The 19,493-nt window shown below is 29.1% G+C and overlaps 1 protein-coding gene across 1 annotated transcript; it reads left to right on the top strand.

The window, feature by feature from the left end:
- The first annotated feature begins 14,293 nt into the window (after nucleotides 1-14,293).
- On the top strand, nucleotides 14,294-17,373 carry LOC110605978 (abscisic acid 8'-hydroxylase CYP707A1). The gene is made up of 9 exons (XM_021744675.2): nucleotides 14,294-14,583; nucleotides 14,673-14,994; nucleotides 15,337-15,486; nucleotides 15,574-15,822; nucleotides 15,949-16,038; nucleotides 16,173-16,251; nucleotides 16,534-16,640; nucleotides 16,764-16,882; nucleotides 17,020-17,373. Exons 1-9 carry the CDS (start codon nucleotides 14,390-14,392, stop codon nucleotides 17,117-17,119), a joined length of 1,410 nt encoding a protein of 469 aa, XP_021600367.1. The 5' UTR covers nucleotides 14,294-14,389; the 3' UTR covers nucleotides 17,120-17,373.
- Nucleotides 17,374-19,493: the final 2,120 nt, after the last annotated feature.

Here is a 19,493-nt window from a genome sequence, read left to right as displayed (position 1 = left end):
ATCCTCCAGCTGGAAATTTGTGATGTGGCATTTTGAAAGTCTCATTTGTAGGTCCTCTCATTGGTTACTATTCAGATGATTTAATACGGATGTTAATCGAGATTCGATTCCAACCATAATTTCTTTTTTTCATTTTTATTTTGTTTTTTTTTTTTAAGAAAATTTTTTTGGTTAACAGCTATATATATAGAATATCTCTCCCCTTTTGGTCACTTTCTGCCGTATGTTACAAAAATTAAAGCACCCCCATCACAACCTCCCCCTTCTTTATTTTTTTCCTCGTCCCATCTTTTTCCCTTTTCATTCTCCTTTCATTTTCATTCATTTTTTTAAAAATTTTTTTTAATAATTATACACATTACATATTAAAAAAATTCAAATCCCATTTCTAAATTCATATTCAAAAGCACATTTAAAAAATATATATATAATGCATGTATCTTGAGATTTATAAAATTGTGATTGTGAATTACAGATTGTGGTATGTGTATATAGATTTTGAATTTTTGGTGGATTAGATTATGGTTTATGGTTTATAGTTTATAGATCATGGGTGGAATGTTTACGTTGGGATGTCTCTTTGAATTAAATTTTACTTTAAATTCTTTTTAATTTTATAATTAGTTTATTTGGCTATGTAAAATAGAATATATTTGTCTCTTTTAAAAAAGAACTATAGAAAATAATTAAATCTAAGCAAATTGCAAAATTTGTTGTGCATATAGATAAATGCAATTGGGTGATGAAGAAAAAGTATAGAGCATGGAGAAAAATTGAGTTGTCCACTTGAGAAAATTGAGTTGCCCACTTGAGACCTCGGATCGAAATAAATAACTAAAGCTTTTTTCTTTAGGTGTATCAGTCAAAAGAATATTTATCTTTTTGCCACTTTCACTTTAATCCGTTTGTACTCTTTTATTTTTTGACTCGGCTAACCATGTTGCGCAGCAAAGAGACCATAATTTTCATAATAATAACAAAAATAATAATAAAAAAATAAAATATCAAAATCCGTAGGGTAGCCCTTGGGCCGGGCCTCCAGTTAAAGTAAATGGTGGGAGCAGGCTTGCCCAAGGAGGGCCATAGCTCTTCTATGCTTCCCACCTTTTCCCTCTCCCATGGCTAAAATATATAATTTTCCATTCATCCAAACATGCAGAAAAAAATAAAGAAAGAAAAATAAACAATATATTTCTCTGTTTAAAATTATCCATAGTGTTAGATTCAACATTCACTCATCACGTTTACATGCAGTACACAACACACGTGGCATGGGTGGGAAAAGAGACATACCTAAGCTAGCAACTCAGCAACACAAGAATATAATGCAAATGGTGGAATTCTCGTACATTAAAGCCTGTAAGAAGAGGACACCTGCCTTATAATTGATGCACCACATATCTTGGAGAGATTTTCCTTGTCACTTAGACAAGCTGAAAATCGAATTGAATTCAGGCACCTGTCCAACACTGAATGCAAGAGTGGCATTTACAAGTCGACATGTGTTATTGGCTTATGTACTATATCCATATAAGCCACGTTCAACATTCCACCCATGCATGATTATCCACGTTGAAGCCTTTAACATATCATCCCTTCTAAGCCCAAACACAGATATTTAGAATTGGTGGAGACTTCGTAGATCGATTGCTATTAATGTTATTACTTATTAGTGTTAAAGATTGTGTTGTTTAGTTGTCCCACGTTCGAGAGGAATGGAGATTTTGATGTCTTTATTTCTCAAAAATTAGGATATAAACAAATTAAATCGTTTGAGAACTATTTAAAATTTGATTCGATAAAAACTCGACCGAACTCGATTCTATTTCTAAATAAATCAAGATCGAACTTAATTTTTATACTCGTTTGGTAAACGAGTCAAAATTGAATTTCATAGTATTCGACTCGTTAAGACTATGAACTCAGCTCGTTTCTAAATTCATGAGTAGACTCGCAAATAGGTTCGTGAACAGTCTCGTTAAGTAAGATGAAATTATTATGAAATAAATTCAAATTCTACATATACTTTTATGAGTTTAATCTTAATTTTTTAAAATTTAGCTTTATATAATTTAATTACACTCTTAAACTTGCATATATTTGGATTATTAAGATTTAAAAACTCATTTTTATAAGTTTACGAGTTAATTTATAAATATATTTATTTAATTAAAATTATTTTAATTTTAAATTTATTAATTTTAAACTAAAACTCATTATATATGTAAATAAATTGAATTACTTGTGAACTATTTGATACTAAACTCAATAAAAATTCAATTCATTTAAGCTCGTTTGCTAAACGAGTCAAGTCTGAACTTTTTAATATTCGGCTTGAATTCGAAACGAGTAAAGTTCGAATTCAGTTCGAACTCGAAAAAATTTTAACAAATCAAGTTTTACCTCTTCAAAATTTAGCTCGACTCGGTTAATTTACGATTCTACTCAAAATAATTAAAGTTCGTTAATGAAAAAATTTAAAGAGAAAATCTTAGTTTGATTTTTTTTTATTTTTAATAATTTTATCAGTAATGGTTACTGTTAACCGAATAATATTGAAATGAGTAATTTAATATTTTTTTATTTTATGTGAGATTAAAGATTTCGTTCTTATAAATAAAATTTCTTAACAAATCTTTGAATAGAAATTTTTCTAAATATGTGGGTTATCAAAAGAGTCGTTGAAGTCCAACAGAAGTTTTTCCAAATATGTGGATTATCAAAAGACGTTGATATTTTTTTGTCTAATTTAGGTTAACATGTAAATATTATCAAACTTTTTCTAAGTGGTATCTTCTCTATTTCCAAATTTCACCTAGTTATTTCAGTTTCTTTCACGACGTTTACAAATATATACATATATATATAGAATTTGCGAAAAATCAAGGGAAAAAATAAAGCATCTTGATTGTGTAGTTGATGAGTGCAAAGGTTGAGTAATTAATTTATTCATATTTCAAAATTATCATTATTATATTTTATAAAATTTAATATCTTATATTTTTCTTTTACAAAAACTGTTAATTAATTTATATAATTTTAAATATGAATATTATTTAATTTTTATAATTTTAAATATTTATATTATTTAGTCTAATCAACTAAAAAATAAATTGACTAAAAATTTATTTATCAAAATTAATAAGTTTGCTTAAATTAGTAATTTTTTAATAAAATCAAGAATTTAATAGTAATTTCCTGCTAATCTTAACGGGGGCTAGATTTTCAGATTTTTGAACTGATCAATGTATACATTGTATTATTTCAATTGTAAAATTTATATGCATCTCTAATGAGAGTTTTATACAATTTTAAATTTAAATTTTAAAAAATCAACGGTGGCTAATTTATTAATCGAATATTATTTCTGTAAATTTAAAAAATCTACTTTGAATTCATTAAAAAAAAATTACAAATCATGTGGAATCCATGTACCCAAAATTTAAAAAAAAAAGTGAAATTATATACACTTTCTCCAAATTAAATTTCAGAATTGGATAAAATATATGGTAACGAATTTATAAAATCTTAACTATTATCTCAAAATTTTTAAAAAATAAATTAAATTGCTAAAATAAATGATTTTTTAATGACAAAAAAAATTTAGGGAGGATGAAAATTAAATAGTGAAAAAAATTTATTTTTGTTATTTTATGTGCTCTTATTTGGATAAAAGAAAATAAATAAGAGAAGAATAAAAATAAAATTATTTTAATAAAATGAGAGAAGAGAATTACAAATAATTTATAATTGATGTACCAAAAGAATGGCTTCCAGATTTAAATTCAATCGATTTCTGTAAGTGATTTAATAGAAATAAAATAAAATAAAAATAAAGAAAGAGAAGAAAAAAACAAAAAAAAATTATGAATTCGGATTGTTCTATATCTCAAAAGAAAGAATATCTATCACGATGAGTTAAGAAGAAAACAAAATATGAACTCGATTACACGATTATAGATCAATAAATGATAAAAAATTACAATTTCTATATTTTTTGCTTTGCACGCTTTTTATACTAAAAATAAAAGAATGCTTGTTTCTTAAATAAACAGACTCAATCATCTTAATAACTAAAAAATTAAAATACTCTCTATTTATTTATTTAATGAAATCGAGCAAATAAAATGTCGTCATTTCTCTTTATATTCTTTCTCTTGTCAGACGTTCCGAACTCTTTAAAAAATTTCTGTATTCAGAATTTCTGAACATTCCAATCTTTCTTTTATCAGACCTGCCTTACTTAATTTGCTTCTATGAGGCAAGTCGATCCTTTCTTCTGACAAGTTGACCCTTCAACAAATCAACTCTATCAAGTCGTCACCTTATTAAAAGTTTGATAATTTGATCTCTCTAAAAGTTCTGTGGCTTTTTGTCAAATTCTTTTATTTAAAAGCTCTAAAACTCTTTTAAAAAATTCGAATATTAGCCATTTAGCTAATCTGAATTATTCTCTCCTTAGACATTTCAATTTTTAAATTAAAGGAAATTAAATATCAACATTTATGAACTCATTAAATTTTTAATATAAATTTTTAAAAGGTTATTTTATTTATTAATGCTAAATTTACCCTAAATGTAAAAACGACATTAAAGTTTGCAACTTTCATATATAAAGTAACTTTCCCTATCAGTGTGTTTGGATGAGATAATGATAATTATTTTTTGAAAAAAAAAATAAGGTAAAGTAAAGTAAAGGAAAGTAAGATTTTAAAATTTTAATTTACCAATTTGGCGGGTTTAAAAGCTAGAGTGTTGGAGATTTTAAAACCTCAAAAAACTCTACTCTCCTCCCTCAAATTAGGTAATTGTTTTGAACAATTATACCTCACCTCTAAAAATTCTCACCCAAATATATCCTATAAATTTATTCTTTTCATATCAAATTAGATAAAAATAAAAGAAATAACACTTATTTTTCTTTCTTCCCAAACAACGAAACTATCAATCACCCTTTATTTTTCTCAACTCCTTTTTCTTTTCCTTCAATTTTCTAGGCATCCAAAAAAGCCGTAATTGGATTGTATCTGTGATTGCCACTAGCAAGACAGGCAGTTCGTATATGTATTGCATGCGAAGAGAAACGGTCTCTTCACTCTTCTTCTTTGCAGGCTTTTCCATCACTCAATGGAAAATATCATGTACTACTAGGCATGATTTTCATATATGGTACATTTCTCGTGCCAATGCTTGATTGGCCGATGAACTTTGAGGTCGTTACTTGTCCATTTGGTATCTCTCAGCTTATGAGGGAGCAATAATTTTGGCACAATCCCATTCAAACAAATCATACAACGCCAATTCATCATGCATGCATATATACATCCCACTAAGCATCCACCAAATATACTTATAGTCTTAAATTTTATAAGAAAATACATAGTCTGTCATCCTAAATTTTAAAAATATCATATAAAAATAATATTGATTTAGTTATAATTAACAAAATTAATTATAAAAATAACACATGTATACGAATTGAAAAAAAAAAAAAAAAAAAAAGAGAGATTGTACCCGTACATGTAGGGGGATAATTCCTTCTGGATCCCAGAAATACGTGTGAGTTGCACAAGGGTAGCTTTATTAGCATTTAGAATAGGGTCTCCAACTTTATTGGATATCTCCTAGTACCCTTGTTACCATGAAATGTCAATTACACCTCTATGCTTTTCTTAGATTCCACCTTCGGCCCTTCCCTGGTTAGAAGAAGGCAAGAAAATACCTCTTGTAGGGTAAAGGCATTTGATATTATTTATGTGTGGTTTCAATCTCATACCGTGCAAAATATCATATCATATATATATATACCATTTGAATTTAAAATTAAAATTTTTCAATCTTATAATGACTTTAAGACTAATACGAATCTTAATTTGATTAATGAGTAATAACATATAAAATACGAGTCCTTCAGAAATTATGATACATGTGTTAAGTCTATTAATTACGAACAGAGGACTTATTAGCTCATCAATTGAATCAAGAAGGTGATCTGCAAGAGTCTACAACCTCAACTTGAGTTATCTTGACCCTCCTAACTCCAACACTTTTAGCGTCAGATTTCTAATCTCTAATATCCATACAAAACCTTAAATGCGCATATTATGATATTATTGATATAACATGCATGTCAAGTGTGACATAGTTTTAACCAACTAAATATTAATGAGTCAACCACTTATCATTAATGAGCCATTCAAAAATATTGTCAAAAGTGCAATCGTTTTCTCTGAAGAAACATGTCGTAAGTGTGCATGGAAGCGGATTTATATATACTTCTTTCACTCTTAAAAAAGCGATTACAGTTTGTTTTCTAAAATCTATTAATTCCCTCAACAATTTTAGTATTCTTGAAATGTATACCCAGCACTATTACTAATCTCATTACCAGGCTAAACACTTCTCTCATAAATCTTAAAAAATCACCATTCACATGTCTCCATCTCAATCACCTTTAGATCTCACGATTATTAGTGCGAACCTAAATAGATGTTGTTTTCTGATATGGAATTAGTAGATGGCATTGCAATAGCTATCATTAGGGTAGCTAAGCTTAGAAAGCTACGGAAGAGTTTCAATTTCTTCTAAATTGGGATTGAAAATTTTAAAATTTGAAATAGTATAATTTATTGATTTGATCAATTTATGATTTTAAATTGAATTTTCCTAGATATAGTTGGATTAAGTATGATATCTTTACCATCATGTTATAACAAAACACTAACTTTTAAGTAAATTGGTAAAAAGATAAATAAATTGCTGATGTGCTGAAAAAGGAAAAATATGCCTATAAATAGGTCTTGAATTGAGGGCATTGATTACAAAATCAAATCCATTTATTGATTCAATACAAGTCTTAGGCGGTGAACAGCGTGCAAAAAGTTTTTTAAAAAAAGTCTAATTTCATTATTTTCAATTCTAATTGCACATTTAATGATTTTTTTTTCTGTAACATTAAGTTTGTTAGGTGGGCAATTTTTAAGATCCATCCAGAAGTTTGAGTTTCTATTTAGTGAATATATCTCATTATAATTAATTTTAATTATATATATGTACATAACGATTTTTGTAGTAGTCTTGACAATTAACTAAGGTTTTGAAAGTAAATTTTAATTTTATTATATTAAATTAAGGTGTATTAAACGTTAAAACAATCCTATTTAAATTAATTTAAATAATTTTTAAATTTATTTTTTATTTAATTTAAAATAAATTAATTCAAATTATTTAATAATTTCATATTAATTACTACATATAATTTTAATTTTTTCTTAAACTGCAAATATCACGTACTGATTAATCATAATCGACTGAGTTTATTGAAGGACTTCTCCATCACACGTGTATATTGAGGAAAATGGAAGAGCGTACTAGCTAAATAAATAAAAAGAAAAAAAAATTGAGCCTTTTCTCCCATGTGAAATAAAATAAAAGAGCTGAGAATTCTTAATAATTTGATAAGAGCTTAAGAATAAATAATTAAAGGTACCCGTGCGACCACGAAGAGAGTGGCCCAATGATAATTCGAAGTTTCTCGAAATTGACCACCAGGATTATGACAAGTGTCATAATCCAGCTAAGCCTGATGGTGATAATCAGTGATGAGTCTGTGGGATTTGGTGCATTACGAAAACATAGGGTCCCGCTCTCTTCAGACTAGACTTCCACATTGGCCCCCTATTAACTCCGTACAAGATGATAATCCGAGTGGACCCCGCAACAAGCCAATCAATCCCATCTGGAGCCTCTGTTTATTTTGAAAAAGAAAATTTTAAAAATATTTTTCATTTTTGCTCACGTTTGGAATATAGATAAAAAATGAATTAAGAGAAAGTATTTTTTATCAAACAAAAAATTAAGCCATATTATGAAAAATAAAGCCACTATACCTAAATTTACTAATATATTTTATTTTTAAATTAAAATTGAATAATAAAAAAGTTATTTTTCAGAAAAATTTCAATAAAAATATTTTATATTTACATGTTATTTTCTTCAAATAAATGGAGATTAAGAATGTAATTTAAATATAATGGTAAGTTTATATTATGTAAATAAAAATATAAAGAAATCGAATAAGATAATAACAATAACGTGAAGTAATAGATTTCAAAAAATAATAATTATCTAAGAATTTTTTGTATATACACACACCATTTCACTTAAACGTTTGCCTGCATAATATCATGGATATAGAATGTATAATTTATTGTTTGGTCAGATAAAAAATTTATATCAAATTTATAGTTGATTGGATTAAAAAAGATTAAAAAAAAATATTTTATCAAATTTATATCAAGTTTAATGATAATAAAATTAAATATTTAAACATTTAATTTGATAATTTTTAAATTTATTTTTATATAAAATCAAATTTATATTAGTATATATTTAAATGGCAGAATTTGTGAATTTTATTTTAATTTATGATATTTGATATTTTATTTAAAAAATCGTTTGGTTGCATGCATTGGAAAATTTTATTATTACTTAACAAATTAATTATCCAAATAAGTTTGAGAATATAGTCTCCATTTTGCATGGATAATGGGCGATAGATTTAACAATTTTTGCCATGAAAATAATTATGTCGAAATTGAATACCGATAATAATATAGATAATATATTTGATAATTTTTAAGATAGAAGTTGTTATACTAAAATCGAATAGCGATAATAGTATGGATGATAGATTTAATAATTTTTATGATAAAAGCAGTAATAGCGAAATCAGACACCGTTAATAGTATGGATGCCAGTCTTAATAATTTTTACAATAAAATCAATTTTACTAAAATTAAATATCAGTATTACTATTGGCGATATATTTAATTATTTTTATAATAAAAGAACAATTTTGCTAAAATAAAATACTTTGACAATGAAAACAATTTTACCGACGTCGGTATCGATAATGACATAGATGATAAATAAAAAAGAATAGCATATTTATCATCCTTTAACCAAGAGATTTTTATGTTGCGTCATCGATTTTATACAAGAAAAAATTTAAATGAATTTTTATAGAAGTTTATATATATAATAAATAATTTTTTAATTTTAAAAAATTTTGAATTTTTTAATTTTAAATAAAATTTTATAAGAAAAAAATTAATTAAATTAAACTTTTATAAAAGTTTAGATTTCAAAATGGATGATAAAGTTTTATTATTTTAAAGCTCCTCAATGGTTGCCCAGCCCTCAAGAACTTGAGCTGGATGCCACTTCATGGGTCCTCCTGCTTGAGATTCTCCCATAAAAGGTATGCAGATTTTTAGAAATTTTTGCATAATGTTTCGCTTTTATAAGTGCTGCAGGTAATGATGGCATCCTAAATTAAGATGTCGTTTTTATTATTTATCTTTTTAAACATCCATTTATTTTATTTTACTACATCCATTTCAAAAACATGAATTTATTTCATTGTTTGCACAAATTCAAAAATATGTTTTTTCAAAAGATACATTTTTATATTATTTCAGGTCATATTATTTAATTACTGATTTATTATTGATATTAATAAATTTTATTTTTCTAATATATATTAAAATAATTTATTTTTTTTAAAAAAATATTTTTATAGAACAAAAAAAATATCATTTCTTTTAAATTAGATTTGTTTCCGTGATAAATGGAAATATTCGCAAACGATAATTTGAGTATATATCACGAATTTATTTTGTTTCATTAATCTTTTTTTTATACGTATAAGCTTTTTATTTCATTAATCTTAACTCTTCATTTTCAAGGGTTGGTAGTGATTATCCTCTCTTTTATTTTTTTGTTTTCAACGCATGAATTTTCTCTGGTCTCCCTTTTCTTCCCATCTCTAGATCGTTTTCCATTATATGTTCTTAATTTTTCATCATGCTGTCATTTGCTAATTTTCATTTAATTAATTTTGAGAAAATTAATTATCAATTTTAATAAAACTAATTATATTATTTCATAAATATACTCGTATAATCTTAAAGTTAAACAATTGATAATACATTACACAATTGAGGATGCTTTGGATGGGAGTGAATTAGTAACATGTAAAAGCCACTCAAAGTCTAGCCATAGCCAAATATAGAAAGCTCATGATCAAGGCTTAAAACTGAGAAAACCCTAGAGCTAGTTGGGAAGAAGCCGTGGTCCTACCGCCATTTGATTTGATCTCCAAACAAATTTACAAAGCCCTTCAGTTGTCCAATGTCATTCAAGTATTAGAACCTTCCAAAGCAAAAGAGTACAAATTCAAGTGTATATTGAAGCGCAAATAACTTCTGAACATCACAACTCAATAGAAAAAAAAAAAAAATCATAATGGGATACAGAGGAATGGGAGTTTCTCTCTATGAAATTAGAGAGAGAGAAGTCTCTTGGGCCAGTCTGACTCCAGAATGTTCTAATTAAAATGTATGATGTTTTTGCATGCATGGTATGTACGGGTTCAAATCTTAAGCTTTGGAGATTGGACGTTAATGCATGCGTGTATCTTAAAAATCCGTAATTTATTTATAACTTAACCACCTTTTAGTACTTGGAGAAATTTTCTTGCTTTCTCCTTCTCTCACTCAAGATCCAGCTAGAAATATTAGTTACTGTCACCTGTCACCCACTTGATATCGATATTGCCTTGAAGGTTTTTGTTTTTTGCATCTTGATGTCGATATCCTAGAACGAAGGGGAACTGTGTTAAGGCAACTGTTGAGATCAATAATGGAATTAGTTTAAAATTTCGTAGCCAAGATTCAAGATATATATATGGACAAGAAACAACTGTTTCAACTACCGATTGCCAAGGAAAGCTGCAATCTATTATTTTGTATTATTGCGAGTTGTAGGTTTTCCTGAGATGAGAAAGGTCAACGTTGAGAAGAAACTGCTAGTTATTTCCAAGCAATGGACAATGGATAGATGTAGAGGTTGGGCGGTGGCATTATATTTCGATTAGTTACCTTCTCTAACTGCCCAATAATTAAAAAGCCGTCGTCATCACCAACTTTTTTTTTTTTTTTTGTCTAGCTAGGTTGCTAGAAAAGTCCATTGATACTTATTACCTAGCCATATCTTCCTGTGTTTGATATGAGTCGTTGACAAATTTTAATATATAGAGGGATCGAGGAGATATATTTTAAGAAAAAGAAATTTTTTTTAAAAATTTCGCCGAGTCGCTTTTAATGCTTCATTTCTCTGTTTGAAACCCAAAATTGCACAAGAATTAATTTAGTGTGGCGAGAACGTTCGACAAAGCATACGCATGATGCATATGCTGAAATTAAGGGTCAAGAATTGATTTTTTATTTGGTAAAATTTTACACAATTATTCATTTATTTTTTATATCACATCTATATATTTTGATTAATTTTTTAATTTTATTAAATTGTTATGTTTGATTATATAATTTTTAATTCTAATCTATTATTTGATTTTAATTTTTAATATTTTTACATGCTAAAATAAGTTAAAAGCATAAAAGAAAAGTTTTAGAGAAAAATTCAAGAAAATTTCGAAATATTTTCTGAACTTTTGTTTTTACCCCATATTTTTTTTTCTATATCCCATGTTTTCTACTCAATGATAATTGACATAGAGTAGATCCGTGTTTTCATAATCTATCATGTGTTTCGCTCCTTCTCATACATAACGCTCCATGTTTTTATTAAAAATTATAATTCTCTAAATTTTCTTCTAGGACCACGGATTAAAAATTTCAAGAAGATATAAATACGTTATAATTGAAGGACTAAAATACTTTTTACCCACTTTTAAACACATACACGGGAGAAATCACAAAGAATTTAAGGAGAAAGATTTAAAGTATCTAGAAAGAGAAATTTATCTGCAGTTTTTATTTCTTCTCTTATTCTTTTGATTTACAGTTCACAATTATTTTGGAATGATTTTGAATAACTTCACACTAGAATTTATTGTTAAATTCTTGAACATGAATAACTAAATTTTTTTTATAGGAGAGTTAATATAGCTTAGATTATTTATTCTCTTCAATTTATTTAAATTGATTTTCTTTACGAATTTATTATTCAATTCTAAATATTAATATTGTTGAGTATTTACAAAATATTTTGAATGATTTTATCATGAAATTAATACTGAATGAAACTTTTTAAGACTGGAAATTAAGTACCAAAATACTTATAAATTTCATTATTATTGAGGCTACCAATTGTGAAAGATAATGGTAAACTTGAAATAAACTAAAAAATAAAACTAAACACTTAATGAAAAAAAATTTGTGATACAATTAATATTAAGTATTAAAATATTTTGATTTCACTTGAATCTGATTCAATTAATTCATTTCGGTAACAATTTTAAATTAATTACTAAATTTAGAGCAAATAATTCTTAGATAATTAACCTTTGCAAAAGTCCGTTGATTGCTTGTGGATTTCGTCCTATATCAGCGTAATATGGCAAATCTAAATGGTATATAATAGTTAGCACGAAACTATTAAATAATTTGGATTAACTATTTTGGGTCAAGTGGAAAGTGAGTCCAAAAGTTATTTGGGCAGTTGGACTAGTCTGTTTCAATTATTATCAGAGCCAACCTGGATAAAAAAATTTGTACGGAGCTAGTGGACCTACGAGAAAATGGTTGTTTTAATTGGTATCATTGGTATAAGAGCCATCCTGGATCAGAAAAATTGTACGGAGTTAATGGGCCTATAAAGAAAGAGCTATTGTGTGAGACGAGTGAAGCTGCCCGAAGTACTAGTGAACCATAATACCCAAGAGTCCGGTACTGGTTTAGCAATTGTATCCGATTCAGTTGCGATGAGAATATTGCAAATTTAGCAAGGGAGAGGGTAAAACTCAGCTATCTGCTTGGGGATTCCATCCCAAATCGACGAAATACGACAAATCTGAATGGTATATAATAACTATCATGAAACTATTAAATAACTTGGGTTAATCATTTTGGATCAAGTGGAAAGTGGGTCCAAAAATTATTTGGGCAAATTTAGGGCGGGCTATTTTACCATCTTTCCTGAGTAAAACCAAATTAATTAACTCAAAATTATCATTGATCTCTTAATAATTTGATAATTTTATAAATTATTTTGTCTAAGACTCCACAGCTAAATTTTCATTCTTAATCCAATTAATATTTCGGTGATACTCAATTCCCAATACAGTATTTAAGACTCCACAGTCAAATTTTCATTCTCAATCCAATTAATATTTCGGTGATACTCAATTCCCAATACAGTTAATACAATTCTAACACGTTTCCGTCTCGTATTAATTTCAGGATAAAATCATTCAAATATCCCTTAAATACTCAAAAGTATTAATATCAAAAATTGAATAGCAGATTAGTAAAGAAAATTAACTCTAATAAATTAAGGAAAATAAATAATTCAAATTATATCAAGTCCTTAAAAAAAAAATTTAGTTATTCATATTCAAGAATTCAACCATAAATTTTTTTAAAAAATTATTCAAAATTATTTAAAAATAATTGTGAGAAAAAATAAAACCTTTAAATAAATTTCTCCTTCAAGAGTTTCAAACCACAGTCTCAAAGCTAAGCTAGAGGATACTAAGAAAGTAGGGTTGTGCCTCTATTTCTTTCTTTCTTTTCTTTTCAACCCACCGGTTTAATATCTTTTTTTTTTATCCATTAATTTCAGTTTTTAAACTTAAAAAGAGTCTTTGAGATTAAAAAAAAAAATTATGACTATATGTTCAGTATTTTCAATCGCATTTTATATTTAATTTCAGAATAAAATTATATAAATATCTTTTTGATATTTTTAACATTTTAATGGTTTAAACTTTGACTTCTGCATTATGAGATAGTCATTTGATTACTAAATTACTAATAAAATATTTATATTATAAAAATAAACTTATTTATTAATTTTCATACAATTTTAAAAATATAATTAATATATTAAAAAAATTCATTCATATTGCTCAAATAAAATTAAATAATTAATTTTAAAAATAATAATGTTTATTCCAACACATATACTTAAATAGGATATATTTATAAATTAATAAATAAATTACTATTGCAAAATAACTTAAAATTTGAAGCAGCCAAAATAGAAAGTAAATATCTTCTATGGGATACATAAAATTATGTAAATATAATTAATAGGCTATTTTTACATATTCGGGAATATCGTAAGCTAAGGATGGTGAAATTTTTCTGTAAAATAAATTCCCGTATTGTGATTGGCGATATACGAATATTAATGACCATATATGACATCTACCATACTTTGTCTTTATCCTTCTTGCATCTATATATATCGACTTCCCCTGCCTCTCTCTCTCGATTTCAAGGATCACTAGAGATATCCCTGGAAAACATTTCTTAGTTTTATACCCTCAAGGGGAGCGAGCGAGAGTTTGCAAGAAGGAGAAATGGCGGGGGTTTTTGTTTCTGTTCTCATTTTTCTTCTTAGTCTGCTGTCGTATATCGCCAAAAGAAGATGCAAGAAAGAACTCTGTAAAGGAGTTAAGCTTCCTCCAGGTTCAATGGGTTGGGGTTATATTGGAGAAACTCTTCAACTCTACTCTCAAGACCCAAATGTATTCTTTGCAAACAAGCAGAAGAGGTCATTTTCTTTCTTCTCTGTACTTTGAATTCTTTCATTCTCACTCATTTTTGTGCATGAAATTGATTGCGATGTCCATGATGAAACAGGTACGGAGAAATCTTCAAGACCCATATTCTTGGTTGCCCATGTGTCATGTTGGCCAGCCCTGAGGCAGCTCGGTTTGTGTTAGTAAACCAAGCTCATTTGTTCAAGCCAACTTACCCCGAAAGCAAGGAACATCTAATCGGCCCATCAGCCCTCTTTTTTCACCAAGGAGATTACCATATGCGTATAAGGAAGCTGGTTAAGGATTCCTTGTCTTTGGATGCACTTCGAAACTTGGTTGTTGATATTTCAGACATAGCAGCTTCCACCTTAGACTCATGGAGTGAAGGCCATGTTATTAATACTTTTCAGGAAATGAAAAAGGTTGGTATTAAACACGGACCGCAGTTATAGATCCAAGTCAAAACTATGGCAATTTTATTAGTTTCTTGGTTCAATGATACCAACCCACTTGATACAAATGACTTGACTTTAATAGTACTTTCATTCTACTTTAAGAGCTTGTTACACCCTGCCGCCCCTATAGCTTCCTTAAGGTGGTATTTTCTAATTATTCTGAGATAATTGTTCTATATTCCTAGTTTCTACTGATCATACATAAGATAAGTCTTGTCTTTCAATTTTCTTTTTCCTGTAATATATGATATATTATCTCTCAGAGTATATCCAATACAATTCTCATTGGTCCTTCACTTTCGGTTGCAGTTTTCTTTTGAGGTTGGCATTCTGGCAATTTTTGGGCATTTGGAGTCTCATTATAGAGAAGAATTGAAAAAGAACTACAGGATAGTGGATAAAGGCTACAATTCCTTCCCGACAAGCCTTCCGGGAACTTCTTACAAGAAGGCACTGTCGGTAAGCTTAAACATAATTATTCTACACTATAAGCAACCACAGCCTGCGCCATGTTGGTCTTCTGAATTTGAATTTGACTGTGTACAGGCAAGAAAGGAGCTAAGCAAGATTCTCAGTGACATTATCAGCGAACGCAAGGAGAAGAGATTACTTGAAAAGAATCTTTTGGGTCGTCTTCTGAACTCAAAAGATGATGTGGGACAGGTTCTCACCGATGATCAGATTGCCGATAACATTATCGGAGTTCTTTTTGCAGCTCAGGACACCACCGCCAGTGCCTTGACATGGATTGTGAAATACCTCCACGACAACCCGAAACTTCTAGAGGCTGTAAAGGTATGCCTCTTTCATTTCTTGTCTTCGTCTTGGAGTTTTGTTTTTTTGTTAGGTTATTGGTAATCAAGGACATAGCGATGATATTTATTGCCACTAACTAATTATTGGCGATGGGTGTTTCCTCAGGCTGAACAGAAGGCGATATATAAAATGAATGATGAAGGTAATAAGCCATTGACTTGGAGTCAAACTAGAAACATGCCCTTTACTAACAAGGTATGTAATTTAATTGGTCAATTATTTTTTCCTTCAAATAAAGTAATATTTTTAATTTGTTATTATTTTATGTAATTCCCATTTGGGATTGATGAGTGGTTAATTGTGGGAAAACCATGGGCTTTGTTTTTCAGGTTGTTTTAGAGAGCTTAAGAATGGCAAGCATTATATCCTTTACCTTTAGAGAAGCAGTGGCTGATGTGGAGTACAAGGGTAAGATAAATAGCTCTCATTAAGCTTTTCCTTTTTCTTGTTTTGTCTCTTAATTATTATTATGAGCTAGAACATATATAAAAAATTTTGTTCATATCAGCTTTAAATTCAAAATCTAAAACTACTATTAGAGAAATCTAAAATTGAATATTTAAATTAATATAAATTATTTGAATCAGTTTAAATCGGAGACGGTACAGTATTTCTTTGGTCAAATTGAATTACATGTGATAGAAGTTTGACATTTAAGGAAAGTGAGTTACATTATTACATATTTTACAGGGTACCTGATTCCCAAGGGCTGGAAGGTGATGCCTTTGTTCAGGAACATTCATCACAATCCAGAATATTTTAGTGATCCCCAAAAATTTGATCCCTCAAGATTTGAGGTATAGATCAATATTTTTTATATTTTCCTTTTTCTTCATGGCCAGTTAGATCTAGTAAAATTTAGACATGATAATTTTATCTGCTTTTTAGATCCTCATTCCCTTTTTATCTAATTCTTACAGGATGCACCAAAACCCAATACATTTATGCCATTTGGTAGTGGAGTTCATGCTTGCCCAGGAAATGAGCTTGCAAGGCTGGAGATGCTTATCATCACCCACCATTTGGTCACCAAATTCAGGTATGGTTAACGTTTACCCTCCATTTTGGAATTTATAATTTTATAAAAATTCAATTGGTGCAGTTTGAAAAAGAATTTCTTTGATTGCTAAATGGAAAAAAAAAATTGACAAGGGCATTTTTGTATTTTGGTTGCAGGTGGGAAGTGGTGGGATCTGAAGATGGGATCCAGTATGGGCCATTCCCTGTGCCTTTGCATGGACTTCCAGCAAGATTTTGGAAGGAATCCAGCATTTAGCATTGATGATGAAGACAATAAGCAGAGCTGACAATGCTCCTATTAACAAATATAATTGTATCTCTTTTTCTGCTAAGCATTTTTCATTTTAGCTACTTAGGGCCAAGCCAACCCCATTCAAAACTGACATGGGGTTGCTTAGATTTTTCTTTTTTAGCCTCCATTTTTACCTTGGCCCCTCTTGATTCAACCCCCTCTTTATTTTTGTATAATTTACATTGATCTATGATATATAATTAATGTTTTCAATGGGATCCTAATGAGCAACCTAGTTTCCTGGACATATTGAAAGAAATTACATCTTTCTCTTCTTTCTTTTTTTACATGTATTTCTTTTTTTGGATGGTACACGGCCCACCATTTATATTTATTTTGGGTTAAAACCACGTGTCTGTTTGAGAAGAGAGACTATACATGTCCACACCTTGCGACTTCTAAGAGGCTGCAAGAAAGCCAGATGGTAGATTGTGATTGGGTTCTTCTTCTGGCTGGATTGCACCTCTAAAGAACGTAAGGTTTTGCCAACTGCTACTGCTGAAATCTACCGCTTGTGATGGACCCTACAGAATTTTTTTTTTTTTTTTTTGGGTCAAAGCATTAACTAACTGTACATGTGCAAGCTTGTTCGACAGCTCAATTCAATTACAAAACTGTATGAAATCGATTAGAAGTATATCAAACTTAAATTTATTTTATTAATTCAATTTAATTTAATTTAATTTTTTTATTAGTATTGCATAAGAGTCATAAAAAATCAAAATTCTATAATTTTCTACACATATAATTGTGACTGAAATTTTACACACAGCATCCTCAATTCAATCTTCTTCTTCTTTTTTTTTAAAAGAAAAGAAAAAGTTCGATCAAATTAACTGAAGCGAAACGGCTGCACTTTGGATTGTAGACTAAAAAGACTTAGGAGAATTTATACGTCAGAATTCATATAAAAGGAGTGAAGACATGACAGATCCTCTTTTCTCTATACTGTGCAATTCTTTAATTCATTTTGCTGTTAATTGCTGAACCAACCAAGGCATGTCGAAACCTGCATTAGAGAATTCAAAACCATCCTGCCAGATTGGTACAATTCTTGTAGATCAATAAATACCCTTGAAAATTTAAAAAGTTGCCCATAAAAATGTAGTTCAATACAATTACCCATATAATGCTTTAACAAAATCACTGCAGCCCCTTCATCACCAGCTCTCTTACATAATTTTGGCAAACCCCCTACTTGCAGCTTCCACAAAAATGGAGATTGATTAAAAATCTACCACCACTAAAAAAATAGAGTTTTGGCGTTTTCAAGAATTCTGAAAACTTCCTCATCACTCTTACATCCAGAGAACAGAGATCTTGGTCTTGATCAGATAATTCCCTAGGATTTGCATTAGCCACAACTTTGATTATTCCAGGGTGCAAAGAGTCGCTGTTTTTTCAGAAAATCCAAGCCCGACTGGCAGAATATAATGCCCGTACACGACACGATTTCGCATTACATGTACAAAGACGCATGGTTGGAGCTACATGAAGAACTCTAGAACCATTCCAAAGTTGTCTCTCAGGGTGGCTGGTGCCCAAACCGAAAGAGCCCTTCGAATATAGAATATTCTACTTTTGCATGGCAACACTCAGCAAACCTCCAAAATACCACAATCTATATATATTCTGTTTATAGAATTGAACAAATTTTGGAGATAAAATCCTGAAATATCACCAAAATATTCTTTACTCTTTATCTCTTTCCATCTTTAACTAGGAGGTCTTATCCTAACCGGCTACCGTCACTACAAGCAATAGAAAAAAAAAAAAAAGAAGAAGGAGAGCCATCACAGAGTTGGAAGGTCATATGGTATTTGCATGCAGAGGCCAAGAAACTCAGGATAATCAATAAGGATGTTCACGCGTACTCCTATATTTAACAGAGAGCAAAAACGAAGTCAAAGCTATTAATGGTATGAAAAGAATCGATCTGTACCATTTACAAATCACAAATGGTTCAGTTTCTTAATTCAATTCGCAGCTCAAAGACTAGTTTGGCATGGCATAATATCAGTAAAGAGGGGAATCAAACACTGTAAAATTTGGGAAAGATGATCGAGGATTCGCCATAGGGAAAGCTTCCAAATGAGTAATACATCATTTTAATCATGGCAAATTCCGATTCATCATGGGTTCAACACACAAACAAGTGAGTACATTATAAAAAAATTACAAGGAACTTAATCAGACAAGTGAGTACACCATGATGAAATCCATTCTTCATGAATAAACCAACCTGTGCACTTAAGAATTTATCCATATGCCAAGATAGTCCATTGTCTATAGGAATAGTTTTTCCTGTTAATTGGGCCGGAATCAGGATGGGTCGAGT

The sequence above is a fragment of the Manihot esculenta genome, chromosome 18 (assembly GCF_001659605.2).
Source record: "Manihot esculenta cultivar AM560-2 chromosome 18, M.esculenta_v8, whole genome shotgun sequence".
Taxonomy (NCBI): domain Eukaryota; kingdom Viridiplantae; phylum Streptophyta; class Magnoliopsida; order Malpighiales; family Euphorbiaceae; genus Manihot; species Manihot esculenta.
This window is presented reverse-complemented; position numbering and strand designations above follow the sequence as displayed.

What these genes read in the sequence shown, in the direction of transcription:
- LOC110605978 (XM_021744675.2), top strand. Translation starts at nt 14,390, where the DNA reads ATGGCGGGGGTTTTTGTTTCTGTTCTCATTTTTCTTCTTAGTCTGCTG. An exon ending in TTTGCAAACAAGCAGAAGAG is followed by an intron (nt 14,584 to 14,672) that starts GTCATTTTCTTT and finishes ATGATGAAACAG; the next exon opens with GTACGGAGAAATCTTCAAGA. An exon ending in CATTTGGTCACCAAATTCAG is followed by an intron (nt 16,883 to 17,019) that starts GTATGGTTAACG and finishes TTTTGGTTGCAG; the next exon opens with GTGGGAAGTGGTGGGATCTG.